The sequence below is a fragment of the Mobula birostris genome, chromosome X, assembly GCF_030028105.1.
Source record: "Mobula birostris isolate sMobBir1 chromosome X, sMobBir1.hap1, whole genome shotgun sequence".
NCBI lineage: Eukaryota > Metazoa > Chordata > Chondrichthyes > Myliobatiformes > Myliobatidae > Mobula > Mobula birostris.
In genome coordinates this window covers 66879200-66893803 of record NC_092402.1, presented here as the reverse complement: position 1 = coordinate 66893803, position 14604 = coordinate 66879200, and the positions used below count along the sequence as shown (strand labels likewise).

Genomic DNA, 14604 nt, shown 5'->3' with positions numbered 1-14604 from the left:
AACTCAAGCCTTTTTTCCTTGGAGCGGCAGAGGATGAGAGGTGACCTGATAGAGGTGTACAAGATGATGAGAGGCATTCATCGTGTGGATAGTTGAGGCTTTTTTCCAGGGCTGAAATGGCTAACACAAAAGGGCACAGTTTTAAGGTGCTTGGAAGTAGGTACAGAGGAGATGTCAGGGGTAAGTTGTTATAGTTGTTGTTGCTTTTAAAAAAAAAACGCAGAGATTGGTGAGTGCATGGAAAGGGCTGCCGGCAACAGTGGTGGAGGTGGATACGATCGGATCTCTTAAAAGGTACATGGAGCTTAGAAAAATAGAGGGCTATGGGTAATCCTAGGTAATTTCTAAATAAGTACACGTTTGGCACAGCATTGTGGGCTGAATGGCCTGTATTGTGCTGTAGGTTTTCTATGTTTCTAGATACTGCCCAATTAGAATTTCATAAAGCTGCAACATACTGTAAATTCGACCCTTAAACTCAATTCCTCACCTAAAGGCAAGCATGCCACATGCCTTCTTTACCACCCTATCAACCTGTGTAGCCACTCACAGGGTCCAAGTCCATTCTTCCTATGATCCCTCTAAGCATCAACACTGTTAAAGGTCTTGCCTTGACCAAGTCTCCACACTGGTTGGCATAAACTGCAGGGCAGCCCTGGACTGATGCAGGCAATGGAATCTCATTATCAGATGATCAATGCTTGCCACAATAAATATAATACTTGTGTGGCTCCTCTTGTATCTATGCTCAGTTAGCGTGGTTGGAGAGCTCACAGATCCAAGGAGACAGGGAACTTGGTGGATGCTTTATCCACCAGGGGCCTCGTCTCTACCGGGTTGCTGAAAATATCCGGCAATTTGGTCTCACCGCAGTTGAAGACGTCATATGCATCATAGAAATCTACAGCACATTACAGGCCCTTCGGCCCACAATGTTGTGCTGACCACGTAACCTACTCTAGAAGCTGCCCAGAATTACCCTACTGTATAGCCCTCTATTTTTCTAAGCTCCATGTTCTTATTTAAGAGTCTCTTAAAAGACCCTACTGTATCCGCCTCTCCTCTTCAAGGTTCTACGTATGACCCAGAAACATCCTATTGACAATCAAAAACTGCTACTGAGAATCCACAAGCAACTAATGATTGAATGAGAGGAAACCATTTCTGATGATGGAAATCTCTAGGTGATTAAGGGGAGCCCCTGTGACCATATGTTTCTATTCAATGACTGCCTACAAGTGTAGGGAATCAGCAGTGCTAGCCCATCCTAGTCACTGAGATTCCACTTCGCCCTCAAAGCAAATGAAATCAGTTTTCCACAAGTGCAGTGTGTGGAAAAGCTCTCTGATGCAGTGGTGAGCAGCAGATTGGGAGAAGTGGCAAAGATACAGTAAGGAAATGGAGAGCCAATATGACCATGACTCTGAGAAGAGGGCAGTGCAGGCTCCATGGTCTTCCTGCAGAATGTCACACATCTCAGTAACAGCCTTGGAAAACCACAGCTTGCATATACATTGTTCAGAGAGTCCAGGTGGAAAATGTGCCTCTAAAGAGTCTCAGGACTAGGCACTTGTCTGAAGGACACAGCTTTCCCTTCTCCTTGCCACAATGTCTCCAATGAGTGCCAGCAACTTCATTGATGAGGCACTCATGGAGTGAGAATCTCAGCAGCTAAATGCTGGAGAAAACAGCTTGAGTAGTCTGCAGTCAGTTCTGAGGCTGCTCAGTTAGGTCTAACAATTCAGCTTTGTCCCTCTAAATAGTATCAGTGATAAATTGGCACAATGTGCTCGTCTTTCCACTGTGACCAATCCATAAAGAATGTAGGTTACAGCTTTGAGCTCCAATGTCGTGTCAGTGGAGGTGAATTGAGCATTGCGCAAAAGTAGCGATATCATATGGACACACCCGGCAGCAGTAATCACTGGACTTGCTATGAAACGTTGATGAAAGTGCCTGGCCCATTGTGCAATTTCACAAAGAAATGATTGTTACCACACTCCAAACTTGCATAATTTGTGTATTAATGGTTCTAAACAGTCTGGGTAAAATACTTGCCTACTTCAAAGTAACTCATCATAATGTAAACTGCTTTGAATATTTCAAAGAACGGGAAAAGCATGATAAAAACCTAAGTATCTCTTTGAAGTGAACACGCACCAGCAATGGTTGGACAAATATTAACTCCACATTACCTGCAGAGAAGTGTCAAATACCACAAGTTTGGAGCTGGTGGGGACAAGATCATAGCATCTGTGTGACTTCATAAAGCGGGTGTAGACCTCATTGTTGGATTCATTTGCTGCAATTCAACACAAAAGGTTAACAGGTCCAAACTCTTAAGGGTACAATATTTTACTTTTATACGATGTGCAGGACTGCCTAGAACAACCATTGGCACAGTGTAAACCAGTGATAAGCTTATTTTTATGCTTCAACCACATTTCGCTCCTGTTTCCTCTGAAAGGTTTAGATTTTCTGTCTTTTGGCTGACTTATTATTGATCAAAGGTTACAGATATAATCTGTCTTCAGGGTTATGATAATGACAGCCTTTGTACTCCCGGTCATCACTGGAATGTGCATTGATGATAAACACACTATGACTGGGCTGGGTTCTAATTTAGCCCTTTGTTTCTTCAGAAAGGGGATAAAAATGAAAAAAAAAGTGCTTTTGAAGGTAACAAAGTACACCGTGGTTACCATATAAATATTTAGATTCTAGGAGTAGGAGTGAGTCAGAAATGATCGATAAAACCAAACCGGAATCAGATAATTTATAAAGATAAAACACTAAGTCTATAGTGATAAGATAGAAAATATGTCTCATGGCAGTGAAGACAGTCATGGTATCAAAGAAACCATCAGAATGGACTAAATTAAATCTTTCATTCAGTTATGATTGCTGGAAATGATATAGCTCCATTCAGTGTGCACTTAATATTAAACTAGTGAAACATTCAAATGATGAGCACAACCTGATATATTAACAAAACAAAATTCTGTGGAAATAGTGAATCACTAACATTAATTTATGGCCTGGCTAATACCAGGTATTAAAAAGTAATTTGCAATAGAAATGATGCAAGAGTACAAGATAAATGCTGACCACCTGAATGATCCCCCTCTCGTGTTTCTATTGGATGACTGCTACAAAGATGCATAATTTTGACACTTCTCAATTGCTAAAATTATCACTTTTGCCAGGTGTAAAAGTTATTCCATTTTAGCTAAACAGAATCTGAGAAGTGTTTTAAAATTCAGCAGTTATTTCTTATTTGCTACAAGTACAAATTTCTTTCAGCAACTTCCAATTCCAAATGTTACAAAGATAAGGACAACCAAAGAAGTGGTCAGGTCCACTTCCCTCAATATTCTGTCAAAAGCTGACAAAACACTGTCCTGCCTCTAGAATGACTCCAGAGATTTTACCTTCATTGCCTTGAAACTAATCCAGTTAGTTTCACTTTCACAGTGTCTTTCCTGCCATTTTTGTTCTAAATTCATCTTCTGCCTATTCTATGATCAATTAACTTAAAATACTGTGCACAATTAACTTCTGGTCTACTGAATTTCTAACTTTTGTAGAGCCTCTCTCCATTTTCCTTGAAGGTTGAAAGACGTGTGCTTAGCCCATTGCTATACTCTCTCTGCACTTATAACTGCCCTCTTCATGTTACTACCATCAAGGAGGTGCTACAGGAGCCTGAAGACTAACACTCAATGTTTTAGGAACAGGTTCGACCCTTCTGCCATCAGATTTCCGAATGGTCCACAAATACTACCTCACTCTTCCTCTTTTGCATTATTTAAATTTTAACTTTATAGTAATGTTTAAGTCCTGCACTGTACTGCTGCAACAAAGCAAATTTCAGTGATAATAAACCTGATTGATTCTGAAGAGTACAAGATTTATATTCTTTGCTCAGAGTTCAGTTTTAGCGACAGAAAGCAGACACAGTAATTGTGGTAGTCAAGGTGAAGCAACTGCAGCAGGATGGCTCCAGACTTGTTCTACTGATTTGCGAGAATTGCTCAGCTTCTTTTGATTTGTTGATTAGTGCTCTGCAGTTACTGAAGATCAGTGATGGGCCTATGGTCACTCAAATCCTGCTCAGTTTCTACCCCCAGGAACACAAGAACAGGGGCATTTAGTTTCTCAAGACACTTCAACCACTCAGCAAGATTATGGTTGAACTCTGACCTAACCCCATATACGTGCCTAGTCACTGTATGCTTCAATGCTCCTGAATATCAATCTCAAATTTAAAATGGATGAAGGTTAGGTTTATTTCTCACATGTACATTGAAACATACAACAAAATGCATCAATGAACAACACAGTCCGAGAATGTGCTGGGAGCAGCCTACAAGTATCGCCACACTTCCAGTGACGACACAGCATGTTCACAACTCACTAACCCTGACTTGTACGTCTTTGGAACGTGAGAGGAAACCAGAGCATGCGGTCACAGAGAGAACGTACAAACTCTTTACAGACAGCAGTGGGTCAATAGTAACCCTGATCGTTGGCAATGCAAAGTGATTGCGCTAACCACTACACTACTGTGCTGCCCCTGCAACCAAGAAGTAACTGACGGCCCTCATTTTCAGGGCGCAACACAAGTCAGGCCATTTTTAGGTATTGCTTCTCGTCTGCCAGTTAGACTCTGCTTGTCTCATCTAATTTTGTTAGCTTGTGAATTACACCATCTTTTATTGCAATTCCAAGTTCAAGATACTTCGGTGAACTCTGGTATACGTGGCGCCAACCAAAGGGTTGTACATGCAACGTATTTGCTGCTTGCAACAATTGCTGTGCAAAATACTGACTTCTATATTTGCATATTTAACAGTGGGTGCACTTAATGTCAAAAGAGCACAAGGACTAGCAGATCACACCCCATGGTTTGCAGTTTGAGGAAAGGTTTCTTCGCCTCATACAGAGAAACTAAAGCAGGATGGGGATAAAGGTGGCTGAATACAGCCAAGGACAATGCACGAGGAAGCATCACAACAAAAACAAAACTAGGGATCAGAATTTTTCAATAGACTCACATTTTCTGAAACAAAACTGAGAAAAAAAACAGGGTTGCAAGTAAAGGCAAACATATATTAACAGCACAGCACAGCAGATCAAGAGCTTACCTGGGGTAAATGAGTGACACTATGAGGAACAGAGTGGATATTTGCATAATTTGTAGTATAGACAGCTCAATCCTGAATGCTTCATTGGCTTATTGGCTCACTGGCACCCGGAAGGGGATTTAAAAAAAAGGAAAGAATGCAGGATGGGATCCTTGTAAAGAGGCGAAGGAGTTATGTTTTAAACTAAAGTACAAGACTTTAAGGGTCATAAACCTGACTGAGTTAGCCAACGTACTTGAGTCAGAAAGTTGAGAGTCCAGGTCCATTTCTGAATCTAGACAGACCCTCAGCTTTGGACCACTACATTGGATAAAGAACTAAAGTGAGGTCCAAATGGCCTCATGCAGATACAAAAAAAAAATCTATGGTATTAGAAAGAACAGGGGAGTTTCCCTCGTGTACCCCTGATCAGCATTTCTCCCTCAATCAGCACACTAAAAGAAAGCACAGGTTAACTGGACATTCACTTTATTTGCTGCTTGCGAGAACTGCTGTACACAAAATTGACTTTTGCATTTGCGCATTTTGTGACTACATTTTTAAAGCAAGTAGTTGCTTGCAAGGTACTTTCAGGCATCCTGAAATTACAGCAAGATGAAATTACAGCTGAAATTACAGCAAGCCCTTTCTCAATAAATTCAGTATTATTCTTAGTGCAATGCAGTGCACCAGTAAAACAGGAACAGGTTAGATGCATTATTGTGGAGCTCAAAAGCAAGTACAGATTTGAATGCTCAAGATTCCTACGCCTCAAGAAAATTCTTGCACAGTGAACGCCCTTCAGGTGAGACCAGTCTCATCCAAGCCAGACTGGTATTAGTATCTTTACTAAGGGGATAAAGAAGAGAGTGAGCAAGAACTTAAGGAAGGGTAAAGAATACCAAAAAAAATGGAGGAAAGGAAGTTAATTGAAGAAAGTTTATAAAATGGAAAAAGGAATGCAGTTAAAAACAGACACGCACCTAGGTTGTTAGAAGCTTTCACACAAATGGTGGTCAAACTCAATGGTTGCTATGTCATTCGAGAATCATGATGCAAGTTCTTAGAAATACAGTTAATTCCAAATACTGGACATGAGATGGAGGACCACAAATGCTAAGAATTAACTCATTGGCAGTTAAATAGAGTGAAAAGGGATCAAGGGAAATACTTGGAATAGCCTATTGACTAAAACATAACTACCTACCTCTTAACAAAACACTATTTTGGGAACAAATGCCATTCTATTGAGGGATCTTAACCTTATGCAAGCTGGTAGTATCTAACATCCTTGAACTACTGAGCATCATTTATGAAGCCCTCATCTCAGCACATCAAAAAGCATCTTAACCTCAAGTAAGCAAATGGCAAATGTAATAGGTGATATAAGTAACAAATGGATGTAGCAGCAGTCTGGACATTCACATATGACATGACCTGGGAAAACAAAACTATTAACTCATACTTCATTATGTGATTTCAAGACGATGTGTGATAACTTTGATGTCATTTGTATAATAGTCCAAGTTTAAAAACAGTGAAAAAGCAAGCAGTCCTCAGGATGTGACTTAAGATTTAGGGCATCCAGTCATTCATCTACAAAGCAAACACAAGCCAAGGTACAATGACAAATTGCAAGCTTTTGACTTGGGTCCTAGCTTGAATAATGTCACTAAAGTCACTGGACTATTATTCCACATAAGGAAACAGTGAAGAGGATGATCAAATGACTGGTATCCGAGTACTGAATTATGAGGGTAGTCTGGGGAAAAGTGCCTTAGCTTTGAAGAACATAAACTAGAGGTAACATTTTATTCTGAGTACTCTCATAAGTTAAACCACAATTCTATGAAGTCAGGAAGCACTGGTTTGCAAAATGGTTAATTCTTAGATTGGACTCTGGGCTTAGATGCAAAAACTCTGGAGTCACTCAAGGGGCAGTTAGCCATCTTGAAACTTTTAAATCAAATAGCCTCTCTCATCTATCGAATTGTGATCTAAACTAGAAATAGTAGAAGTCTGGGTACTCCACTCAATACACCTCTCTAACTTACTTTTTTTTAAAAAAAGAAACCAGTGATCCCCCTGCCCTTCTATTTCATATACACTAGACATTTCATTTTAAACTATTATAAAATAAAATTTGGCCACATTTATACTTTTTAAATAGCTAAGCTAGCCTGACATTCAGTACATAAAACATGTTTCCAACTTTGAATAAAGTGATATAAAATGAAAAATATACCATCTCCAGTCGAGTTTAACTTCTCCATGTCTTCAAGGACAGCAACAGTCTGTGGGAAAAGAAACAATACAATTAAAGTCTGCCAGAAATTTTTAAACTATGATATAGAGTCATAGTGATACAGCACAGAAATGGGACCTTCAGCTTACTAAGACCAAAGAGATCGACCACCTAGTTACACTAATCCTGTGTTAATCCTATTTTTATTTACTCTGCATTCCCATCAACTCTCTCCAGATTCTATCCCTCTTCTACACACTAGATGTAATTTGCAGTGGCCAATTAGCAACACATCTTTGGGAGGTGGGAGGCAAGCAGTCACAAGAAAAACATGCAAACCCACGCAGATAGCATCCAAGGTCAGGACTGAACCTGGGTCTCTGGCACCCTGAGGCAGCAGTTCTGCTAGCTGCGCCCCTATGCTGCCATATCAACTCTACATTACAGAGATAATTGTGCATTTATAAATGTCAATAACAATCTTAGCACATGCCAATTACAAGTAGAGACAAAATACCCTCATTCATTTCAACCAGAATGAAGGCTGTTTGAAAAGAAACAAGTCTTGAATGCAAAGCTCACAAATTGGCATGCTCAATAATGTCTGCAATGCTAGAATTACAGGCAGGGTAGGTTCAAGAGTTGTTATAAATTGAAGATGAAATACACTGACCTCTTTTCACAAATGTGTCTAATTGTGGGGTAATATTTTTACTTACCAATGCTGCAAGACACTCCAGCCTGAAATGAATAGACTTACACAGGCAGCAAAGAGCAGATAACAGTGAAGAAAGATAAAAGGAAGTGGTGCTTTGTGCTCTAACTCCTCAAACTGCTGCAACTAAGGGACATACATTTGAATCATGTCCCACCAACTTAAGTGACCGGTCAGCAACAACAGCAAAGAAACTGAAAATAGAATGGAAAACCAATCCAAGTATTCAAGTGACTACACAGTCAGAGTAACAGCACTTCCACCAAGCTGGCTTTCACTCAAAGGGAGATAAAATACTACACTCAAGATGCAAGAGAAAGACGAGATCCTAAGATACTGGGATCATGCTGAACGTTAAGCAATTCATTGTAGGTGCTGTATTTGGTAATTTTATGATCCAGAGGTTCTTCAGAAGTCAAGGATGAGGCATAAAACTTGGTGGTTATGGCCCTTTATTAGGTGTTACAAGAACAAAGAATGAAAAAGATTAAAGGAGTCATGGTCATTTCAGACTTTTAAAAAACTAGCTCACTGGACAAATAAAGCACATTCCAGTGATAAGAAATAACATGCACAGTGACATGGCACAGACTGCAGAGAAACTTCTAGAAAAATATAGAAACAGCTATACTACAATTACTGAAAATTCACTGAACAGTTATACACATACAGGTGATTATATGAAACTGATAACCAAGCACAAGTTAAACTGCAAGAAAAATAGCAATTCTACACCCTAATCCAACACGAAAGAGATACATTTCTGTAACCCAAACAAAATGGTGGCAATAAACAGATAAGTTGGTTACTTGAGACACATCAGAAGTATGTCCTTACTAAATATAGCAATAATTCATACCACCACCAGTTTTATCTCCAGGATCAAATGAACTGTTTTAATGTTCAGGTGAAAGCAAATCTCATAGACTGGATGTCTTTGTGTGCTTGGCACCTGCTTGTCGTCCAATTACAGCTATTAAAAGGAGAGGAAGCACGGCTTTCAAAAGCCTCAGTGGGTGCTGTCGTGGCTCGCATTGAGTCAGCAATTACACTGCCAGATCAAAATCAGGTATATTGTCACTGGCATAGGTTGTGAAATTTGTTGTTTTGTGGCAGCAGTGCAATGCAAGACAAAATTACTAAGTTACTATCAACAAAAAATGCAAGGAAAAAAAAGAATAGTACAGTAGGGCTCATGGACCATTCAGAAATCTGATGGCAGAGGGGAAGAAGCTGTTCTTAAAACATTGAGTGAGAGTCTTTAGGCTCCTGCATCTCCTCCCTGTTGGCAGTAACGAGAAGGCATTTCCCAGATGGTGGGGGTCCTTAACAGCAAGAATGTTAAATCTAGTAGTGAGTATTGTACAAAGGCCAGATAGCAAATGAGGATTTCACACCATCATGGTGTAGAGTAGAGGAAGCATGCAGACTAGACAAACAGCTAAGATAAAATAGAAGTGAACAAAATTAAATATCACAAATAGTGTTACTGGTATATGTTAGCTGTCAAGGCACCCCTCAGTCAGGGAAAAATATCATTTCAGTATTGAGTTTGCTGAGCACTCTTAAAAAAAATATTCCATGAGATCTCCTCTAAACTCTAAGAGAATAAAAGTTGCTTAAATCATAACCTTAATTCACGCCCTCCTCACTAATCAATGGGTGGTTGAAGCAGCCATTTGGACTTTCAAGCCTGTTCTGCCATTCAGTTTGATCTTGGCTAGTCTGTATTTCAACTCCATCTACCCAAGTCATTTTTTCTTAAACAAGGGTTACAGATTTAGTCCTGAAACTTGCACTCGGTCTTACCTCAGCCTTTCAGAAAGAGTTCTGCAAATTTCCACTGTCAATACTTCACACTTTGCTAGATAGCTTAAAATATCCACTAAACACAAATGAGACTATTTTGCAGTTCAAGTGTACATAGGAGAAGCAGAGCCTTACTGTGACCTCTCACTGAAGTTACAGGTAGAACATGCGGATCATAAGGTTCGGCAGAAATAGCCCGAACATACCACTCATGAATATCCACCAATAATCTCACATGGGTCAGTTTTTGAAAGTCCTTCAAAAATCGACACAGATCTCATGGCTAATTGAATGAATCTTTATAACTGGAAGAAGACAGGAGATGGATGGTTGGAACAGGCACCAAAGTGAAGGGAGATTTCAGATGGGAAGGGGTGGGTGGTGCACATTATTAGGAACCAAGAAGTTGTTGTGAAACGGAGACATCTCTTTCTCCATTATTAGGGAGAGAAGAGCCTGTGGTATGTTGAACACCGGGTGAACGAGTAGTCTTTGGGGTACTGAAAGTCTGTGTCTTTGCTGTACACTTGAGTGGCGAGTGCTGATGTTTTTTTTTTGCTGGTGGGGGAGGTGGGATCGTAGCTTTGCTGCTGCTTACGCATGGGAGGAGGGAGCTGGGGAGTGTGCTGTTCTAACATTTAACTGTCATTCATTCTTTGGGGGCACTCCTCTGTTTTTGCAAGTGGTTGTGAAGAACAAGCATTTCAGGATGTATATTGTATACATTTTCCTGACATTAAATGTACCTTTGAAACCTTTTAACTCAAAAAAAAAATGGACAGCCAATATTTCAGGTCAAGACCCTTCAAGCCTGACCTGCCAAGTTCCTCCAGCAACTCGTGCTGCTCCAGATTGCAGCATCTGCAGTCTCTTTTGTCTCTAGTTCTCCCATAAATTGTACCTTATTTAACGGCTCTTGCCTGCTGGGATGCATGCAATGCATCACTGCAGAACAGAATTTGGCCTTGTCCCACTTGAGTCTCCTACTCAAACACTAAGAGGGAAGAACCCATACTCCTGAATCAGATCGATGTAACCCTGTTACATTGACTTCACTGTAATAGCAGCAATGTAAATTTACCTTCAGAGGCTCAAGTGTATTCTTAGGAAGTTAGGAATTGCACTGGCAGGTAACATCAGACTGCACAGTCCACACTACAAAATTGTATCTATAGACAATTTTCTCTTTAGATTTTGCTCTGAACCTGGGAAGCTGCCACCCTAACATAAGCTGCCATTCCTCAGGCTTTCATAAATTGCCACAAGACTTGTGGATCCCTGAAAATGTTAGTTTATTTGAATCTGCAGTGAGCCCATGGAAATAAACTTGGCAAACAAAAAGCTCAGGTTTTCTGCTTGGAAACAGAATTTAAATGGTATAAAAAAATAGCTCATACTTCCAAACATTTGACAAATTCAACTGATAGATTAATAACTATCACAAGGCCATAGCTTGAAGCGTTGCACGCTTGACACGCAGTTAACATTTCCCAAATTCCCTCAAGAATTGTACAATTGGTTTTCCTAGAGAACATCCAACTAATCAGAATTTGCCTTACGAGTGTTTATTATCCCAAAATGCCTTAATAAATTGAATTCAGAGAACACGTTGACCTTTGGACACACGAGTTTTTGTTTGAAATAAATGGGCTCGTTGGACTTGCACCAGCTTTATAGGAATATCCCAAAGTTACATTTCCAGTAATACCAGAAGATAACGGAATCGTTCAGCTGGTCAGGCAGCTGATTGGGAGAGGGAAACAGAGTTAACATTTCAAGCCAGGGGCCCTTTGTCCTGCAACATTAGCAAGATGAAAAAGAAGGAACACACATCAAAGTTACTGGAATTTCCAGCATCTGCAGAATTCCTGTTACTTGCGAAGATGAAAAAGAACTGAGTTTCAGAGAGGGCAGCAGGAGAAATGGATAGGACAAAATGAGAGACCAGTTACAGGGTGAAGTTACTATTTTGCCTGTGTATGAAATTCTAGTTGTAGGGTTGTAGGACATGCCCAGAAGTCAGACTGTACTTCTCCATTTAGTACATGATCTACCTGGCATGTCCAATAACCCTGCTACCAGCAACATGTAACACAGACAGAAGGATCATCATCCTGTAACTGCCCCATTATTCACAAAAAGCAATTAATAAACACTTTGCACAAAAAGCCTCAAATCTCCACTAGACTACTTCTCCCAACCATTTCATTAGGAATTATATCACTAAAGTAATTGCACCGTAATAAAATGGGGGGGGGGGGAAACAGCTGAATTAAGCTTAATATTGTCTAAACCCTTTGAACTGATAAGTACTGCCCAAAAGATACAACCCAATTAATACCATAGTATAACCAATATTGTTGAAATAGGCTCCTTTGGTAACAGTGGACAGTAAGTAGTAGTGTCATTTGCCGCAATGAGAAGGTGAAAATGCTGCAGCAGAACAAGAATATTTCCAACCAGTTCAACATTCTTCCCATTAACGAAGTAGCACTACAACTGGCACTTAGGAACACAATGCAATATAAATAAAAACCTCATGTACACCGCCCGTGCACTCACTTCCCACCAGTGTGAATGTGTGCCTCATGGAGGTGGTTTCTTCATTTAATTACCTGCACTAATGACAGTTACTGAGGAGAAACCAGAGAAGCCACTGTCCGATATATTGAACATTCTTGATCTCCTGTGGCTCTGTTTACAAAGATTGGGAAATCATTCTCTGTCACTTTTGGCCTTGAACAGTTTTCCTTTCTGTGCGTTGTTCTAGATGGTTTGCATTCCCTCCCTTTCTTCATTGATGGGGAATCAAACTGTGGAGCTAAATGGCTGCCAGCCACGGAAATGACTGTGCTTGTCCATCCCCGGGGATGCTGAGAAGCAGTGGTGTGGATATGGTCTCGTTGCATTTGCGCAAAAGAGGTGGGAATCATGGAGTATGAGGAATATGAGGAGCTGTGGTCATAGTCACCAGACAGTTGTATACTAGGCAGCAGCCCTTTGTTTTATGATTATATTGATGACTTGGCAGATTTACTTGACTTTTTTCCTGTGATTTGCCTTCTTTTCTTTGTCCAGAAGGGGCAAAGTCCAGGACCAGAGGTGTATCTGTGTCAGCCAGGGTACTAGCCAACTGACAGCAGTACACGACTATCCAGTAGTCTAATACATTGAGAAAGTAGCCAGAAGGCAGCATTTAGATTTTTTTGTTGCTAAAGACATCTGGAAACTTTGTCATAATCTAAGGCACAGCTGTTTTTTTAATATATAGTGCAAGTACACATCCAATTCCCAGAAGTATTCATGCTCCACAACTGTTCCAAAAATGCACCTTCTAAGCAGTCTGCACATTATTAGGCAAGATGAAAAAATAACTTCCTGCTGATCAGCTACTGCTGCTTCACTTTTCCAGCACAGGGACTCATTTTGATGGAGCCTTTAGAATGGGCAAACTGTGTGTTAATAACTGATGAACAATTTCAGTGTGTTTTTTTAACTCGTTTTTTGACATTTGCGCAATTTGTTCTTTTTGCGTGGGTGTTGGGTGTTTGATGTTTTCTTTAAACGGGTTTCATGGTGTTTCTCTGTTTCATGCTGTGGGAAGACAAATCTCAGGGTTGTATACTACATATATAATTTGATAATAAATGTACCTTGAATCTTTGAATTATAACTTCATTTTAGTCAGGATTTCAAAAAGTACAGCATGCCCAAAAAAAGTAATTATTTTAAACAACTGATGTTGTTTTGCAGCACTTCACTTGGAATATTGTGTTCATTTCTGGTCACCTCATTATAGGAAGGATGTGGAAGCTTTAGAGACAGTACAAAGGAGATTTATCAGGATGCAGCCTGGATTAGAGAGCATGTCTTATGATGACTGGGCCGGCCGGTGATTTAGTGGCATCAGCACGAGACTTTCAGGTGAATGGTCCTGACTCAGATCTGCAGCTGCGTCTTCAACTTCCTCACATACAGGACCCAGGCTGTAAAAATAGGGGACAAGCTCTCCTCTACAATCACTCTGAGCACTGGTGCCCCACAAGGCTGTGTACTCAGCCCCCTGCTGTACTCACTGTACACCCATCATTTCTATGGAACTCAATATATAAGTTTGCTGATGACACCACAATTGTAGGCCGTATCTCGGGTAATGATAAGTTTGAGTACAGGGAGGAAATTAAGACCTGGTGGCATGGTGCGAAGACAATAACCTATTCCTCAATGTCAGCAAGACAAAGGAATTGGTTGTTGACTTCAGAAGGAGTAGCGGACCGCACGACCCCATTTACATCGGTGGTACGCAAGTGGAACAGGTCAAAAGCTTTAAGTTCCTCGGGGTCAATATCACAAATGACCTGACTTGGTCCAACCAAGCAGAGTCCACTGCCAAGAAGGCCCACCAGCACCTTTACTTCCTGAGAAAACTAAAGAAATTTGGCCTGTCCCCTAAAACCCTCACTAATTTTTATAGATGCACCGTAGAAAGCATTCTTCTAGGGTGTATCACAACCTGGTATGGAAGTTGTCCTGTCCAAGACTGAAAGAAACTGCAGAAGATCGTGAACACAGCCCAGCACATCACACAAACCAACCTTCTGTCTTTGGCCTCACTTTACACCGCACGCTGTTGGAGCAGTGCTGCCACGATAACATAAAACATAGAATAGTACAGCACAGTACAGGCCCTTCGGCCCACAATGTTGTGC

At 40.5% G+C, this 14604-nt stretch overlaps 1 protein-coding gene across 2 annotated transcripts in view; it reads right to left on the bottom strand.

Moving 5' to 3' along the window:
* The window catches only part of LOC140191305 (5'-AMP-activated protein kinase subunit gamma-1-like), a 65993-nt gene that overhangs the window by 31599 nt on the left and 19790 nt on the right, over positions 1 to 14604 (bottom strand). For both annotated transcript variants that reach the window (XM_072248581.1, XM_072248582.1), the window contains exons 2-3: positions 7372 to 7420; positions 2196 to 2302 (exon numbers count right to left, since the gene is read on the bottom strand). In XM_072248581.1, the coding sequence (XP_072104682.1) occupies positions 2196 to 2302; positions 7372 to 7420 (156 nt within the window). The remainder of the gene's footprint in view (positions 1 to 2195; positions 2303 to 7371; positions 7421 to 14604) is intronic.